The sequence below is a fragment of the Mustelus asterias genome, chromosome 19 (assembly GCF_964213995.1).
Source record: "Mustelus asterias chromosome 19, sMusAst1.hap1.1, whole genome shotgun sequence".
NCBI lineage: Eukaryota > Metazoa > Chordata > Chondrichthyes > Carcharhiniformes > Triakidae > Mustelus > Mustelus asterias.
The window spans coordinates 18,375,013-18,392,009 of NC_135819.1; the positions used below are offsets into that span (position 1 = coordinate 18,375,013).

Consider the following 16,997-nt stretch of genomic DNA (forward strand, 5'->3'; position numbering starts at 1 on the left):
GCTCACAGTACTCCAAATGGGGCCTAACCAGTGCTTTATAAAGCCTCAGAAGTACATCCCTGCTTTTGTATTCCAAGCCTCTTGAGATAAATGACAACATTACATTTGCTTTCTTAATTACGGACTCAACCTGCAAGTTTACCTTTAGAGAATCCTGGACTAGGACTCCCAAGTCCCTTTGCACTTTAGCATCTTGTAGATGGTGGACAGGCTTTGGGGAGTCAGGAGGTGAGTTACTCGCCGCAGTATTCCCAGCCTCTGACCCGCTCTTGTAGCCACTGTGTTTATGTGGTGAGTCCAGTTGAGTTTCTGGTCAATGGTAACCCCAAGGATGTTGACAGTGGGGGATTCAGTGATGGTTACATCATTGAATGTCAAGGGGCGGTGGTTAGAGTGTCTCTTATTGGTGATGGTCCTTGCCTGGCATTTGTGTTGTCAGCTCAAGCCTGGATATTGTCCAGACCTTGCTGCATTTGGACATGGGATGCTGCAGCATCTGAGGAGTCATGAATGGTGCTGAGCATTGTGCAATCAACCAACATCCCTACTGCTGACCTTATGATGGAGATATTCCTAAGCTGTTAGGGTGACATCTTGTGTACCCTTGGCCAGGATGACAACAGCTGTGTGTGTGTGTGTGTGTGTGGGGGGGGGGGGGGGGGGGGGGCGGGGGGGGGGGGGGGGGGGGGGGAGTTTGCTAACCTCCCTCACAGTATGGACAGAGTAGTCTGGATTGATGATCAACACTGTTCAAGCTACCAGCCCCCAGGAAATGGGTACATTAACAATGTAAGAGTTTTAACAACACCAGGTTAAAGTCCACCAGCTTTCAGAGCGCTGCACCTTCGTCAGATGGAGTGGATATCTGCTCTCAAACAGGGCATACGGAGACACAAAATCAAGTTACAGAATACTGATTAGAATGTGAATCTCTACAACCAACCAGGTCTTAAAGATACAGACAATGTGAGTGGAGGGAGCATTAAGCACAGGTTAAAGAGATGTGTATTGTCTCCAGATAGGACAGCCAGTGGGATTCTGCAAGTCCAGGAGGCAACATGTTGATGGTGGTGTTGGGGACATTGCTGTTAGGTATGAGTTGATAGGTACAACTACCTGTTCCCCCAATTTTGGCACCTCAATTTTCTTTGGACATTCAGTATTTATAACTTTTTCCTCACTTAGAAAGTGTTCAATTCGGACTTTTTAATGACCAAATTGGATGACCTGCTATTTACCAACATTGCAATCTATCAATCACAATTTTGCCCAATCGCAGATCTACGGGGCGGCATGGTGGCACAATGGTTAGCACAGCTGCCTCACAGCATCAGGGACCCAGGTTCGATTCCCGGCCTGGGTCACTGTCTGTGCGGAGTCTGCAAGTGTCTGCGTGGGTTTCCTCCGGGTGCTCCAGTTTCCTCCCACAGTCTGAAAGACGTGCTGGTTAGGGTGCATTGACCCGAACAGCCGCCGGAGTGTGGCGACTAGGGGAATTTCATTGCAGTGTTAACGTAAGGCTGATTGTGACTAATAAATAAACTTTAACCCCAATTTCTCTCTGGAGTTTTAACTACCTAGGAGAGGCGATGACCTCGTTGTATTATCACCAGACTATTAATCCAGAAACTCAGCTAATGATCTGGGGACCCGGGCTCAAATCCCACCACAGCAGATGGTAGAATTTGAATTCAGTAAAAAACACTGGGAATTAAGAATCTACTGATGACCACGAAACCATTGTCGATTGTCGGGAAAAACCCATCTGGTTCGCTAATGTCCTTTAGTGAAGGAAATCTGCCATCCTTACCCGGTCTGGCCCACTCCAGAGCCACAGCAATGTGATTAACTCTCAATTTCCCTCGGGCAACTAGGAATGGGCAATAAATGCTGGCCAGCCAGTGACGCCCATGTCCCACAAGTTCATTTTAAAAGTGACTCTATCACGAGCCAACTTGGATCCCAGCATCTAAGTTGTTTTTACAGGGAATAGTTGAGGACCCCAACCAGAGATCCTTAAAGGCATCCATTAGTCACATCCTGCCAATTAGATTACCTCCCCATTATCACTACAGTCCATCACTCAAACCAGCCTCCCATCCGTTGACTCTGTCTAGTCTACACTTCCCACTGCCTCGGAAAAGCAGCCAGCATAATTAAGGACCCAACGCACCCCGGACATTCTCTCTTTAATTTGTTCCATCGGGAAAAAGATACAAAAGTCTGAGGTCACGCATCGACTGACTCAAGAACAGCTTCTTCCCTGCTGCTGTCAGACTTTTGAATAGACCTACCTCACATTAAGTTGATCTTTCTCTACACCCTAGCTATGACTGTAACACTACATTCTGCACCCTCTCCTTTCCTTCTCTATGAACAGTATGCTTTGTATAGCGTGCAAGGAACAATACTTTTCACTGTATCCCAATGTATGTGACAATAATAAATCAAATTTGTCTCCTCCACTCAATCAATTGCTAACGAATTGAAGAATTCACTTTCAATTCCATGAACTTCAACTTTAGCGACAATCTCCCATTCACATGGATTTCTAGAAGGCATTTTATCAAGTCCCTCATAACACCGAGAGATATTCCTTTGGTCACCTTTTAAAAAACTTAATTGAGGGTCATCAGGCATGGATGCCTCCTCCAGGCAGTATGCCATAAGAGAGCTGTGGTAACATGGACTTGTCCACGGTCATGCTTGGCAAGGTACTGCAGTGGTTTATCATTGCCTTCTGCTGTATAGCTGACCAGGAAACTCACCCACTCTTACCACCTGCCATTGAGCCCACTGGAAGGAGTTACAGGCTGATAATCAACCTATTTGGCTGTGTTATAAACACACCTTCCCTGACCATCAGGTCCTGGAGCAGGACATGATGGCCACTCACCTGATGAAGGAGCAGCGCTCCGAAAGCTCGTGCTACCAAATAAACCTGTTGGACTTTAACCTGGTGTTGTGAGACTTCTTACTCGGTCTATTGAAGTCAACCTTGGTGAAATGGAATGATGCAAAATCATTTTATCTTCTCTAGGAACAGCTGTTGATGCTACTGTAGGTGGAAAAGCTCCAAGACTTAAATAAATAAATATAAATTCTTTATTTAAAAAAAATACATTGAAGTGAATTGTTTGAACTAACGTCAATAAACGGTGACAATGTGCAATGTTCCAAAATCCGTCTGAACGACAAGAAGATAGTTTTAAAACCAAGTACATTTCCCACTCAGGTTTTTACCTCTGGTTGCCATTCGAGGATTCAAAAAAAAAATTACACCAGTCCTTTGTGGTTTGAAACACAAAAGAACCATTCCTCTGCCAACTTCAAATCAGGTTTCATTGGAAGTGCTGGGAATTACTTAGCCAAGGGCAGGAACAACACGCGTCAATGAGATTCTTTGGGAGCTCGCTGGTGGCAAATAGAAGTGTTGCTGTTGTGTCACTAAGGGTCAGACATGGGAGTTAAAACAATGAGGGATTGGAGTCACAGAGGGGGAAGAAAGCAGCCTGGTTGTCAAGCTATTATTTTGTTTGGTTTCCTCAGCTCAGGCGGAGGAGCAGACTAATTGGCAAGTGATGTTCAACATGATGGCCAGGTTATGGGGATAGGGCCTGAGTGGGATTGTGGTCGATGCCGACTCGATGGTCCAAATGGCCTCCTCCTGCACTGTAAGGATTCTATGAAAATGAAAGTTGACAGCGCCACAGAATGGTGCCCTTACCAACCGGCATCCAAGCATCAAGCACTTCCAGGTCAGGTATGGAGGGAGGTTTCTTGTATCTCCACAAGTTTCAAGCCTTGATTCCCCCCCTGCCTCAACTAGAGAACAAAGAAAATTATAGCACAGGAACAGGCCCTTTGGTCCTCCAAGCCTGCATAGACCATGCTGCCCGACTGAACTAAAACCCCCTACCCTTCCAGGGACCGTATCCCTCTATTTCCATCCTATTCATGTGTTTGTCCAGACGCCCCTTAAAACTCACTATTGTATCTGCTTCCACTACCTCCCCCGGGAGCGAGTTCCAGGCACCCACCACCCTCTGTGTAAAAAAACTTGCCTTGTACACCTCCCTTAAACCTATGCCCCCTAGTAATTGACTCTTTTAGGTTTTAGGGCACTGGTTTCGAACTCCTCCATGAATATGTTGCTCACTGTTTAAGTGACAGGGAGAAGATAAGGAATTATAGACCAGGAATCATCTGATGCTATGAAATTACTGGAGCCTAAGTAACCCCATCAAGATAACCTGATTCCTGACCAGAAAGGGCAAGGCAAATTACTACTGTAATTACAAATTTGTCAGGTTTCATTGGAAGCGCTGGGAATTTCCTAGCCAAGGGCAGGAACAACACGCGTCAATGAGATTCTTTGGGAGCTAGTTGGTGGCAAATAGAAGTGTTGCCGTTGTGTCACTAAGGGTCAGACACGGGAGATAAAACAATGATGGATTGGAGTCACAGAGGGGGAATAAAGCAGCCTGTGCTACTGTGCAGAGGGACCTGGGGGTCCTTGTGCATGAATCACAAAAACTCATGTTTGCAGGTGCAGCAGGTGATCAAGGCGGCAAATGGAATGTTGGCCTTTATCGCGAGGGGGATGGAGTATAAAAGCAGGGAGGTCATGCTGCAACTGTACAGGGTACTGGTGAGGCCACACCTAGAGTACTGTGTACAATTTTGGTCCCCTTATTTAAGAAAGGATATATTAGCTTTGGAGGGGGTACAGAGAAGGTTCACCAGGTTGATTCCAGAGATGAGGGGGTTAGCTTATGAGGAGAGATTGAGTAGACTGGGCCTGTACTCATTGGAGTTTAGAAGGTTGAGGGGAGATCTTATAGAGACATATAAGATAATGAAGGGGCTAGACTGGGTAGAAGCAGCGAGGTTATTTCCACTTACAATGGAAACAAGAACAAGGGGGCATAGCCTCAAAATACGGGGGGGGGTCAATTTAGAACAGAGTTGAGGAGGAACTTCTTCTCCCAGAGGGTAGTTAATCTTTGGAATTCACTGCCCAATGAAGCAGTAGAAGCTACCTCGTTAAATGTGTTTAAGTCACAGATAGATAGATTTTTAACCATTAAGGGAATTAAGGGTTATGGGGAGTGGAACTGAACCCACTATCAGATCAGCCATGATCTTATTGAATGGCGGAGCAGGCTTGAGGGGCTAGATGGCCTACTCCTGCTCCTATTTCTTATGTTCTTAAGGCAACTCCAAGCCATCTATTAGTAACGGGTATGCGTGAGAAGTTGGGCTGGCTAGACTTTGCGCAGCTCAGAATACAGACTGTTTCCCAAATCGTGCCTAACAGTTCTCTCCCGTTGAGAACTGTTATTGAAAGAATAGTCAAAACGTCCAGCTCCTAAATCACAACTGGCTAATCGGAGATAAGCAAGAGCAACTTGGCGAAGAATTCCTAACTGGTTCTTCCATTCTTCTTTCTTTCACACTCCCACACCTTGCCGTTTGCTTGGGATCACTGATCCAGTGTCCTCCAACTAGTGTCCGGGGCCAATATGGTGGCACAGTGGTGGGCACTGCTGCCTCTCAACGCTAGGGACCCGGGTTCGATTCCCGGCTTGGGTGGCTGTCTGTGCGGAGTCTGCACGTTCTCCCCGTGTCTGCGTGGGTTTCCTTTGGGTGCTCCGGTTTCCTTCCTCAGTCCAAAAGTGTTGGTTAGGGTGCATTGGCTGTGCTAAATTCTCCCTCAGTGTACCCGAACAGATGCCAGAGTGTGGCGATTCGGGGATTTTCACAGTAACTTCACTGCAGTGTTAACTCTGGCACCAATAAATAAACTTTAAAATCTGTGACAATGACTGCCGCAATAAAAATTCATGGAAATAAAACCTAAACTGAAGCTGCAAGGAGCAGCTGAGGCAAAGAGTAAAGATGTATTTGAAGGGGCATCTAGATAATGACGGAAGGGACAGGAGGTTATACTGGTAAGATTTGGTGAAGTAGGATGGGTTGGGCCTGTGTTTGTGTTGTAAATTTTAATGAGTGTCAAAGATGCAACCTCTAGGATTACAGTCTGCCACTTTAGGACTTTTTAAGCTGTGGCCCATAATGGAAACAATAAAAGAAAACTAGTCTAAAAACTCAAAAATACACCAGAATTTATGAAGGAGTGGAAAACTATCCCACAACTAACACACAAGCAGCTCCTGTTGGTATGGTGAGAAGGGGATGTGTGGAGAGCCGTGGGTGTGATCACAACGCTGTTCCAGTGCAAAGTATGAAGTGTGGCACCAGGTACGACGATTGAGACAGTTCCCCTTCAGGACAAGAGAAACTCGTTTATTTTGATGGAAGGTTACTGGGCGAGAGCTGAAGTTTCTCACCCAAGTTAAAAAACCCACTGAATATTCCCGACAAGAAAACTGGAAGAACTACAGCAATGCCACTTAACGGGGACGTCACCACAGCACTACCCGGAACACATCACTCTGGCATGGACTGAACCCTGGCAAAAGACCCGCAGGTAAACGGCCATTGTTGGATAACCCAGCCCTCGCTGTCCGTCCAAAAACAACAGCAGCAAACAGTGTCCGTTTGTTTCACAGTGTTTGCTGGACTGGACCCAAAGATGGTGTTTCTCGTTCTTGGGGAGGTGGGAGAGGGGGGCTGTTCAAGTGGGTAAATGTATTTTTCAGGTTTAAAGTTTTATAGTTAAAGTTTTTGAAGTTTATTTATTAGGGTCACAAGTCAGCTTACATTAACATTGCAATGAAGCTACTGTGAAAATCCCCTAGTTTTATATGCCAATTTGAATCGATAAAGACAACCACATACAGCTACTGCTTTGACTCAGTACGTCTCTGCTCTCTTTTATGCAGCAGCATAAGATTGACATGGATGAGGATGACCATACAGCCCATCCAATCCTGTCCCCCTCAATGCAGTTGTCAACTGCTTCTTCCAATGATTTGAGAGTCTTTGCCTCCACTCTCCTAGACAGGGTGCACACTCAAGTCTGGCTTGGGACGGAAAAGGCGATCTCTGGTTTGCACTACTTGTCTCATGACTGAGCACCTTCCCAGGCCAATTGACTGCTGTGATTGGTCGACAACTCTACTAACGGTGAGTCATGCAAGACTCACCGGACAGGTGGAAGGCACGCTGGCACAGTGGTTCGCACTGCTGCCTCACAGCGCCAGGAGCCCGGGTTCAACTCGGGCCTCGGGTCACTGTCTGTGTGGGATTTGCACGTTCTCCCCGTGGGTTTCCTCCGGGTGCTCCAGTTCCCGCCCAAAGATGTGCGGATTAGGTTGATTGGCCGTGATAAAGTGATCCTTAGTGTCGGGGGGGGGGGATTAGCAGGGGTTACAGGAAGAGGGCCTGGGTGGGATTGTGGTCAGTGGAGACTCGATGGGCTAAATGGCCTCCATCTGCACTAGGGATTCTGTGATTCTAAGACCATGATGGTAAGTGGCAAACTTGATAGGTCTTGAATTTTCTTATCTATCATTCTTCGTGCAAAGAATTTTCTGCCAATACCCACAATTCCCCTTTCACAAGTATGATCGTTTGCTGACATGCTGCTGCTCAGCGTTGTGGCAAAAAGCCCACGTAACCCGGGGAAGAAAACAAAAGAAGCAACCCACAGATGTGAACCTTTCCCCTACCGTTATGCTTACACTCAAAGTGGCTCTTCCAGATGTCCCTTTCCGACACCGTTCGCCGTCGCCTACCCCCCGCGATGCCCCCTCTCAGGCATTCCCTTTTCAGGGCTTTCAAGTTGCAACAACCCAAGATTTCCTGCGTCGCAACTCGGTCCTCTTGAGTAACGTCACAAGTTCCGAGTGTTGTCCACAGCTGCTGACCCCCAGTGACAGAGAACGAGGGGGGGGGATACTATGGAAAAGACAGACTCCAAGCTTTTCTGGAGACCAGAAAGTACACGGTTGTCACCCCCCCCCCCCCCCACCCGTCCCCCCAACCCCTCCCTACGTACATTTCGGAACTGCAAGGCAATCTTTTAGAAGTTATGTCGACTTCATAAAGCTGTAGGCTTCTACAGCTCCTTCCTTCAGAAACAAGCTCCCTCTTAAACTCTTCATTCTAAACATAATTAAACAAGTCGTCTACAGCCATTCACTTGTGTTTCCAGTGTTGGCAGCTGGCTGGGCCACACATCACCCTATCTCTGGCAGGTTCCTGACGAGGGCAGTTGCCGACATGTAGATCCATGGAGGTGGTGATGATGATCCCAAGCCCATCAAGCGCCCCCCCCCCTCACATGGCTTGCTGTACAGCCTCCCCTGTGAACAGAAAGAGACAGAAGTTAAATATTGAGGGGCAGTCATTATTGAATTAACTTACAGAAAATAAAGTTTTGACTTTATGTAGCGCCTCTCACAATCGGCAAAAAAGATCCCAGCATGCTTCGAAGCCAATAAGACAACCATCATCCCAGTACCTAAAAGAAGCCAGGCAGCGGACCTTAATGACTATCAGCCGGTGGCTCTGACATCCATCATTATGAAGTGATTCAAAAAGTTAGTCATGGCACGAATCAATTCCAGCCTCCCGGACTACCTGGATCCACTACAGTTTGCCTACCACCGCAATAGGTCCACAGTAGATGCCATCTCCCTGGCCCCGCACTCAACCCTGGAACATCTAGATAACAAAGTCAGACTCCTATTTATTGATTACAGCTCAGCCTTCAACACCATTATTTCCTTCTACACCTATGACTGTGCGGCCAAATTCCCCTCTAACTCGATTTTCAAGTTTGCTGACGACACCACCGTAGTGGGTCGGATCTCAAACAATGACGAGACAGAGAACAGGAATGAGATAGAGAATCTGGTGAACTGGTGCGGCAACAATAATCTCTCCCTCAATGTCAACAAAAGGAAGGAGATTGTCATCGACTTCAGGAAGTGTAAAGAAGAATATGCCCCTGTCGACATCAATGGAGATGAAGTAGAAAGGGTCGAGAGCTTTAGGTATTTAGGTGTCCAGATCACCAACATGGTGTCCTGGTCCCACATGCCGACGCTATAGTTTGGAAAGTCCACCAATGCCTCTACGTTCTAAGAAGACTAAGGAAATTTGGCACATCTGCTACGACACTCACTAATTTTTATAGGTGCACCATAGAAAGCATTCTTTCAGGATGTATCACAGCTTGGTATGGCTCCTGCTCTGCCCAAGACCACAACAAACTACAAATATTCGTGAATGAAGCCCAATCCATCACACAAACCAGCCTCCCATCCATATCCATTGACTCTGCCTACACTTCCCGCTGCATCGGGAAAACAGCCAACATAATTAACACCCCAGACATTCTCTCTTCCACAGCGCCATGGCCCCAGCAGCGCGCCATGACCATCCTCCCCCGCCTCCCACCGCCCCCCGACAGCACACCACGACCCCAGCCCCCCCGCAGTGGATTCAGAGGCAAAAGAATGGAATCGATTTGCAAAATAGTGTAGGTTAACTGTGCGAAGGACTACATCTCAGTTCTGTATTTATTAAACTTTGAAATATTTTACAATTCTATCGGTGACAGAAGTGCTTTACCTAAAGTTGACACTTTGACCTTCTCTGCGCAGGTCAGGAACTCATTGACGTGGTCTGTGCAGTTGATGACAGAAGATTGGTTGTGTTTCAAACACTGTTCAAAAGCCAGGAAGGGCTCTGCACACTCTGCACGGATCTTCTGAATGACTGGGCTGCAAGGAGACAGAGGTTAGTTTTGAGATTTCAGAGCGGTTCCAGTTCTGCGGGAGTCGGTCCGGATATAAACACTGACAGGGTCTTCCCTGGAATAACCTCCTTTTTAGTTTATTTATTAGTGTCACAAGTAGGCTTACATTAACACTGCAATGAAGTTACTGTGAGAATCCCCTAATCGCCACACTCTGGCACCTGTTCGGGTACACTGAGGGAGAATTTAGCACGGCCAATGCACCCTAACCAGCACGTCTTTCAGACTGAAGGGGGGAAACCGGAGCACCCGGAGGAAACCCACGCAGACACGGGGAGAATTGCAGACTCCACAGAGATAGTGACCCAAGCTGGGAATCAAACCCAGGTCCCTGGCGCGCTGTGAGGCAGCAGTGCTAACCACTGTGCTGCCCTATTTGGTCCATCAAGTTTGCTTCATTATTTAATAAGATGACAGGGTGGCACAGTGGTTAGCACTGCTGCCTCACAGCTCCAGGGACCTGGGTTCGATTCCCAGCTTGGGTCACTGTTCGTGCGGAGTCTGCACGTTCTCCCCATGTCTGTGTGGGTTTCCTCCGGGTGCTCTGATTTCCTCCCACTGGAGGTGGGCCTGGGTGGAATGTTCTTTCGGAGAGTCAGTGCAGATTCAACAGGCTGAAGTAGTCATAGACGTTTCCAGCTCAGTAAAGGCCCTTTGGCCCATCACCTCTGTGCCAATCAAAGAGAAACTATCCAACTCTTCTAGCAGTTGGCCCATAGCCTTACATGCCTTGACATCACAAGTGTACCTTTAAGGACATCTTAAATGTTATGAGGGTTTCTGTCTTTCAGGCTCCCACCATCCTTTAAGTGAAAATGTTTTTCCTCACATCCCTGCTAAATCTCCTGCCCCTTATCTTAAATCTATGCCCCCTGGTCATTGATCCCTCTACCAAGGGGAAAAGTTTCCTCCTGTGCACTCTATCTGTACCCTTCATAATTTTATACAATCAGGTCCCCCTCAGTCTCCTCTTCTCCAAGGAAAACAACCCCAATCGATCCAATCTCTCTTCAGAACTAAAACTCTCCAGCCCAGGCAACACCCTGGTGAATCTCCCCTGCGCCCTGTCCAGTGCTATCACATCCCTGCTATAATGTGGATTCCAGAGCTGTACCCAATACTCTGGCTGTGGCCTCACCAACGTGTTAACAGTTCCAGCGTAACCTCCCTGCGCTTAAACTCTGCCTCGGCTAATGCATGTACACCGGTCCCTTAAGGTAGAAGGACAGGGGGATAAAGTGGTGAAGAAGGCGTATGGTATTCTTAGGTAAGAATACCATACGCCTTCTTCACCACTTTATCCCCCTGTCCTTCTACCTTAAGGGACCGGTGTACATGCACACCAAGGGTGCTGCCATTCACCATGTATTCCTTTGCCTCATCCGTCCTGCCCAAGTGCATCACCTCACTTATCCAAATTGAACTCCATTTGCCACTGATCAGTCCATCTGTCCGGCCCATCTACATCCCCGTGATCTAAGGCTATCCGCCTCGCTATTTAACATCCTACCTTACGAGTTTGACCTCCTTTTAGATCAAACCAAATAAACAAACTCAAATTAAGTCAGGACAAAGTAAAAGGGGCAGCTCCCCAAAAGGAGGGGGAAACAGCCCGAACAAAAATCAAAGTACAAAGGAAACTTGAAAACATTAAATTAAAATGTGATTATCAGGGTCGATAACGCACCCCAACCCCTGCGGTGCCCAACGGGCGCGGAAGGCGTCAACCGTGCCCGTGGACACCTCATGCTCCCTCTCCAGGGACACCTGGCCACGAACTTAGCCGCGGTAGAGGGGCAGACAGTCAGGATGGACGGCCCCCTCGATCGCCCGCTGCCTGGACCTGCAAATGGCGCGTTTCGCCAGGCCCAGTTCACGAGGAGGTCGCCGTCCCGACCCTCCCCTCTCCGCAAGCAGGGAGGTTATGCTGGAACTGTTAACACGTTGGTTCAGCCACAGCTAGAGTATTGTGTATAGCTCTGGAATCCACCCTGTGATAGTTTTCATATCATCCTGGAACTTACTGATCAACCCTCCTACATTCAAGTCCAAATAATTTATATAAAACCACAAACAGCAAGGGCCCCAACACTGATCCCTACGGGACCCAAGTGGACACAGTTTTCCAGTCAGAAAAACACCCCTCGACCGCCACCCTCTGCTTCCTGCCACTCACCCGATTCTGGATCCAATTTGACAAATTTCCTTGGATTCCTCGGGCTTTTACCTTCCCCATCAGTCTCCCAGGTGGGGCCTCACCAAAAGCCTTGCTGAAATCCAAGTAGACTCTCTCAGATGCATTGTCCTCATCTACACACCTGGCCACCTCTTCGAAAAATTCAATCAAGTTAGTCAGACATGAACCCCTCTTAACAAAACCACGCTGACTGTTTTTGATTAATCTCCGCCTCTCCAAATGCAGATCAATTCTGTCCCTCAGAATTGCTTCCAATTATTTCCCCAACACCGAGGTTAGATTGGCCTGTAGCTTCCTGGTTTATCCCTTCCTCCCTTCTTGACACACTGGTTGTCCTCTAGTTCCCCCGTCACCCTGATTTGCCAAGATGTCCAAAAGGCAGCATGTCTCTGACAGTCCAGCACTCCCTCAGTACTGTGCAGAAACGGTCAGCCTAGATTTTGTGTTCAAGTCTCTGGACTGGGAAGCCAGGCTCTTCTGGTTCAGGGGTGCAAAAGTCGCCCACTGAGTCCTCGCCCGCGCCCCACGTGCCCAACTCTTTCACTAATGACAGAGCTGTCGGTAGGTCCGCCCATGCCCCAGACTCACTGCGATGACGTGCACTGTGCGACCCTGGTTTTCAGCTGCTGACAGTCCTTCTGCCAGGAGGATGGATTGGAAGTGACGCACTGCCCATACGCCTCCATCTCCTTTGAACAGTACCGGCTGGTGATCTCAAACGCTGCTTGCCTGCCAGTGAAACAGAATACAAATCAGACACACACCGCTGGAAGGGGAACAGGAGAGAGAACCAGAGAATCCCTGCAGTGCCGAAAAGAGGACGTTCGGCCCATCGAATCTGTACTGACTCTCCAAAAGAGCATCCCACCCAGGCCATTCCCTCCACCCGGTCCCCATAACCCTGCACATTTACCATGGCTTATCCACCTAACCTACACAGAGAGAAAGATTGGAGGCGGGGCAAAGAGAAAGAAAGAGTAGGGGAGAGAGAGAGAAAGAGCGAGGGAAAGAGAGAGATGGGAGTGGGGGGAGAAAGAGAGAGAAATCCAGATACAGGTAGAAGAGGAGAAATATATTTTTCAAAGAGCAAACTGCATGGGAGATGAATTTGTATGAACTAAAATGCAATCATTTTCAAGAACAATATAATTAAAATGATCAAATGTCTTAAAATTAGGAGAATCATAGAATCCCTATAGTACACGTGGCCATTCAGCCCATCCTAGTCTGTACCAACCACAACCCCACCCAAGCCTAACTCCTGTAATCCCGCATATTTAGCGTGGCCAATGCACCCTAACCAGCATGTTTTTCAGACTGTGGGAGGGAACCGGAGCACCCGGAGGAAACCCACACAGACACGGGGAGAATGTGCAAACTCCACACAGACAGTGACCCGAGCCGGGAATCGAACCCGGCTCCCTGGCCCTGGGTTTCCACCGAGTGCTCCAGTTTCCTCCCACAGTCCGAAAGACGTGCTGGTTAGATGCATTGACCCAAACAGGCACCAGAATGTAGCGACTGGGGGAATTTCACAATAACTTCATTACAGCGTAACTTCCTTTACAGGAAGGGATTCTATCAGATTCTGTTATTCAACTCATTTGCATTTTCTTCCTCATTTTAATCAACTCTTTAACAAATATACCTCCTGATAATTCAGCCCCTCCCAGTCCATTCATCTGGCCAACTACCCAACTTTACCTCATCGGTCTGTTCAAGATCTTATAGCCTTCCCCCTGATGTTGCGCTGGAGTGTGGCGACAAGGGGGTTTTCACAGTAACTTTATTGCAGTATTAATTAGAGTCATAGAGGTTTACAGAATGGAAACAGGCCCTTCGGCCCAACTTGTCCATGCCACCCCTTTTAAAAATTAAATCCCTAAGCTAGTCCCAATTGCCCGCACTTGGCCCATATCCCTCTCCACCCATCTTAACCATGTAACTGTCAAAACACTTTTAAAAAGATAAAATGACAAAATTGTACCCATCTCTACTACTACCTGTGGCAGCTTGTTCCAGACCCTGTGTGTAAACAAATTGCCCCTCTGGACCCTTTTGTATCTCTCCCCTCTCACCTTAAACCTATGCCTCCTAGTTTTAGACTCCCCTACCTTTGGGAAAGATATTGGACTATCTAGGTGATCTGTGCCCCTCATTATTTTATAGACCTCTATAAGATCACCCCTCAGCCTCCTATGCTCCAGAGAAAAAAGTCCCAGTCAATCCAGCCTCTCCTCATAACTCAAACCATCAAGTCCCGGCAGCATCCTAGTAAATCTTTTCTGCACTCTTTCTAGTTTATCCTAGTCTACCTTATCATTTCTATAATAGGGTGACCAGAACTGTACACAGTATTCCAAGTGTGGCCTTATCAATGTCTTGTACAACTTCAACAAGACATCCCAACTCCTGTATTCAATGTTCTGACCAATGAAACAAAGCATACTGAATGCTTTCTTCACCACTCTGTCCACCTCTGACTCCACTTTCAAGGAGTTATGAACATGTACCCCTAGATCTCTTTGTTCTGTAACTTTCCTCAACGCCCTACCATTAACTGAGTAAATCCTGCTCTGGCCATCTACCAAATCTAAATTAAACTCCATCTGCATTCGTCAGCCCACTGGCCCATTGATCAAGGTCGCGTTGCAATCCTAGATAACCTTAAGACCATAAGACCATAAGACATAGGAGCGGAAGTAAGGCCATTCGGCCCATCGAGTCCACTCCACCATTCAATCATGGTTGATTTCAACTCCATTTACCCGCTCTCTCCCCATAGCCCTTAATTCCTCGAGAAATCAAGAATTTATCAATTTCTGTCTTGAAGACGCTCAACGTCTCGGCCTCCACAGCCCTCTGTGGCAATGAATTCCACAGACCCACCACTCTCTGGCTGAAGAAATTTCTCCTCATCTCTGTTCTAAAGTGACTCCCTTTTATTCTAAGGCTGTGCCCCCGCGTCCTAGTCTCCCCTGTTAATGGAAACAACTTCCCTACGTCCATCCTATCTAAGCCGTTCATTATCTTGTAAGTTTCTATCAGATCTCCCCTCAACCTCCTAAACTCCAATGAATATAATCCCACGATCCTCAGACGTTCATCGTATGTCAGGCCTACCATTCCTGGGATCATCCGTGTGAATCTCCGCTGGACCCGCTCCAGTGCCAGTATGTCCTTCCTGAGGTGTGGGGCCCAAAATTGCTCACAGTACTCCAAATGGGGCCTAACCAGTGCTTTATAAAGCCTCAGAAGTACATCCCTGCTTTTGTATTCCAAGCCTCTTGAGATAAATGACAACATTACATTTGCTTTCCTAATTACGGACTCAACCTGCAAGTTTACCTTTAGAGAATCCTGGACTAGGACTCCCAAGTCCCTTTGCACTTTAGCATTATGAATTTTGTCACCGTTTAGAAAATAGTCCATGCCTCTATTCTTTTTTCCAAAGTGTACGACCTCGCACTTGCCCACGTTGAATTTCATCAGCCACTTCTTGGACCACTCTCCTAAACTGTCTAAATCTTTCTGCAGCCTCCCCACCTCCTCAATACTACCTGCCCCTCCACCTATCTTTGTATCATCGGCAAACTTGGCCAGAATGCTCCCAGTCCCGTCATCTAGATCGTTAATATATAAAGAGAACAGCTGTGGCCCCAACACTGAACCCTGCGGGACACCACTTGTCACCGGTTGCCATTCTGAGAAAGAACCTTTTATCCCAACTCTCTGCCTTCTGTCTGACAGCCAATCGTCAATCCTTCTTCACTGTCCACTATGCCATCAATCTTAGTGTCATCGGCAAACCTACTAACCTTGCCTCCTAAATTCTCATCCAAATCATTCATATAAAATGTCAAATAACAGTGGACCCAGCTCTGAGGCACACCACTGGTCACAGGCCTCCAGTTTGAAAAATAACCCTCCACAACCATCCTCTGGCTCCTGTCAAGTGCTGCTACCAAATAAACCTGTTGGACTTTAACCTGGTGTTGTTAAACTTCTTACTGTGTTTACCCCAGTCCAACGCCGGCATCTCCACATTCTGTCAAGAAGCCCATTTTATATCCAATTGGCTACCTCACCCTGGATCCCGTGAGATTTAACCTTATGCAACAACCTACCATGCCGTACCTTGTCAAAGGCCTTGCTAAAGCCCATGTAGACAACATCAGCTGCACTGCCCTCATCTACCTTATTGGTTACACTTTCAAAGAAGTTTTTTTTCAGGTAAGCCTACGTGTGACTAATAAAGAAAGATGTGTGGGTTGGGTGGATTGGCCGTGGATCAGTGGCAGGGGGATTAGCTCGCAGGGTAAATATGGGTGCTACGGGGATAGGAGCTGGGTGGGATTGTCAGTGCAGGCTGCATGGGCTGAGTGGCCTCAATTTGCTGTGTTGCTATGAGAGCCTCCCCCAGGCCCAGAACCAGGCCACTGCAGCATGATTCCCAGCCCCTGGGCTGTGTTCAGGGCGGTGCCTCCCCCAGGGCCACCCTGCCCAAAGCAGGATCCCCCTCCCTGTCTCCCATTTCTGCCGGGCCCGGGCCCCGAGGCGCTGCCCAGGCCCGCCCAGGGCTCCAGGCGCTTCCCCAGGCCCGCTCAGCTCCCAGGCCCAGGCCTCCCCGGGCCGCTCTCACTCACATTGCTCTCGCTGTCTCCGGGTCAGGCCGCCACACAGGGGGCGGGGTTAATACTGGCTCCGCCCTCACAGGGGGCGGGGTTAGTACCGGCTCCGCCCTCACAGGGGGCGGGGTTAATACCGGCTCCGCCCTCACAGGGGGCGGGGTTAATACTGGCTCCGCCCGTACAGGGGGCGGGGCTAGTACCGGCACCGGCTCCGCCCCTCGCGCTCATTGGCCATCCGCTTCAGCGCGAATACCCGCTCCTGATTGGCTGTGGCGGCTGTCCATCAGCCGGTGCTCCCTCCTGATAGGTTGATATCGGCTAATGAGGGCGCATCCGCTCCAATCGGATTACAATCCGCATGCCGCCAGCAGGGAAAAAAACTCAATTAAAAATATCAGAACAATAAAATAATTAAAATATCCAATTCCAGTCCGTG

The 16,997-nt window shown here is 48.1% G+C and overlaps 1 protein-coding gene across 1 annotated transcript; it reads right to left on the minus strand.

Annotated features, from left to right (window-relative positions):
• Nucleotides 1-6,268: 6,268 nt before the first annotated feature.
• Nucleotides 6,269-16,690, minus strand: chchd5 (coiled-coil-helix-coiled-coil-helix domain containing 5). The gene is made up of 4 exons (XM_078235103.1): nucleotides 16,577-16,690; nucleotides 12,519-12,659; nucleotides 9,547-9,698; nucleotides 6,269-8,273 (listed from the first exon to the last, which is right to left on the minus strand). Coding segments are annotated over exons 1-4 (321 nt in total). The 5' UTR covers nucleotides 16,579-16,690; the 3' UTR covers nucleotides 6,269-8,247.
• Nucleotides 16,691-16,997: the final 307 nt, after the last annotated feature.

Coding starts and splice junctions, on each gene's coding strand:
- chchd5 (XM_078235103.1), bottom strand. Junction 9,699..12,518: donor GCACAGTGCACGTCATCGCA/GTGAGTCTGGGG, acceptor GTCTCCTTGCAG/CCCAGTCATTCAGAAGATCC. Junction 8,274..9,546: donor GGTCAAAGTGTCAACTTTAG/GTAAAGCACTTC, acceptor TTCTGTTCACAG/GGGAGGCTGTACAGCAAGCC.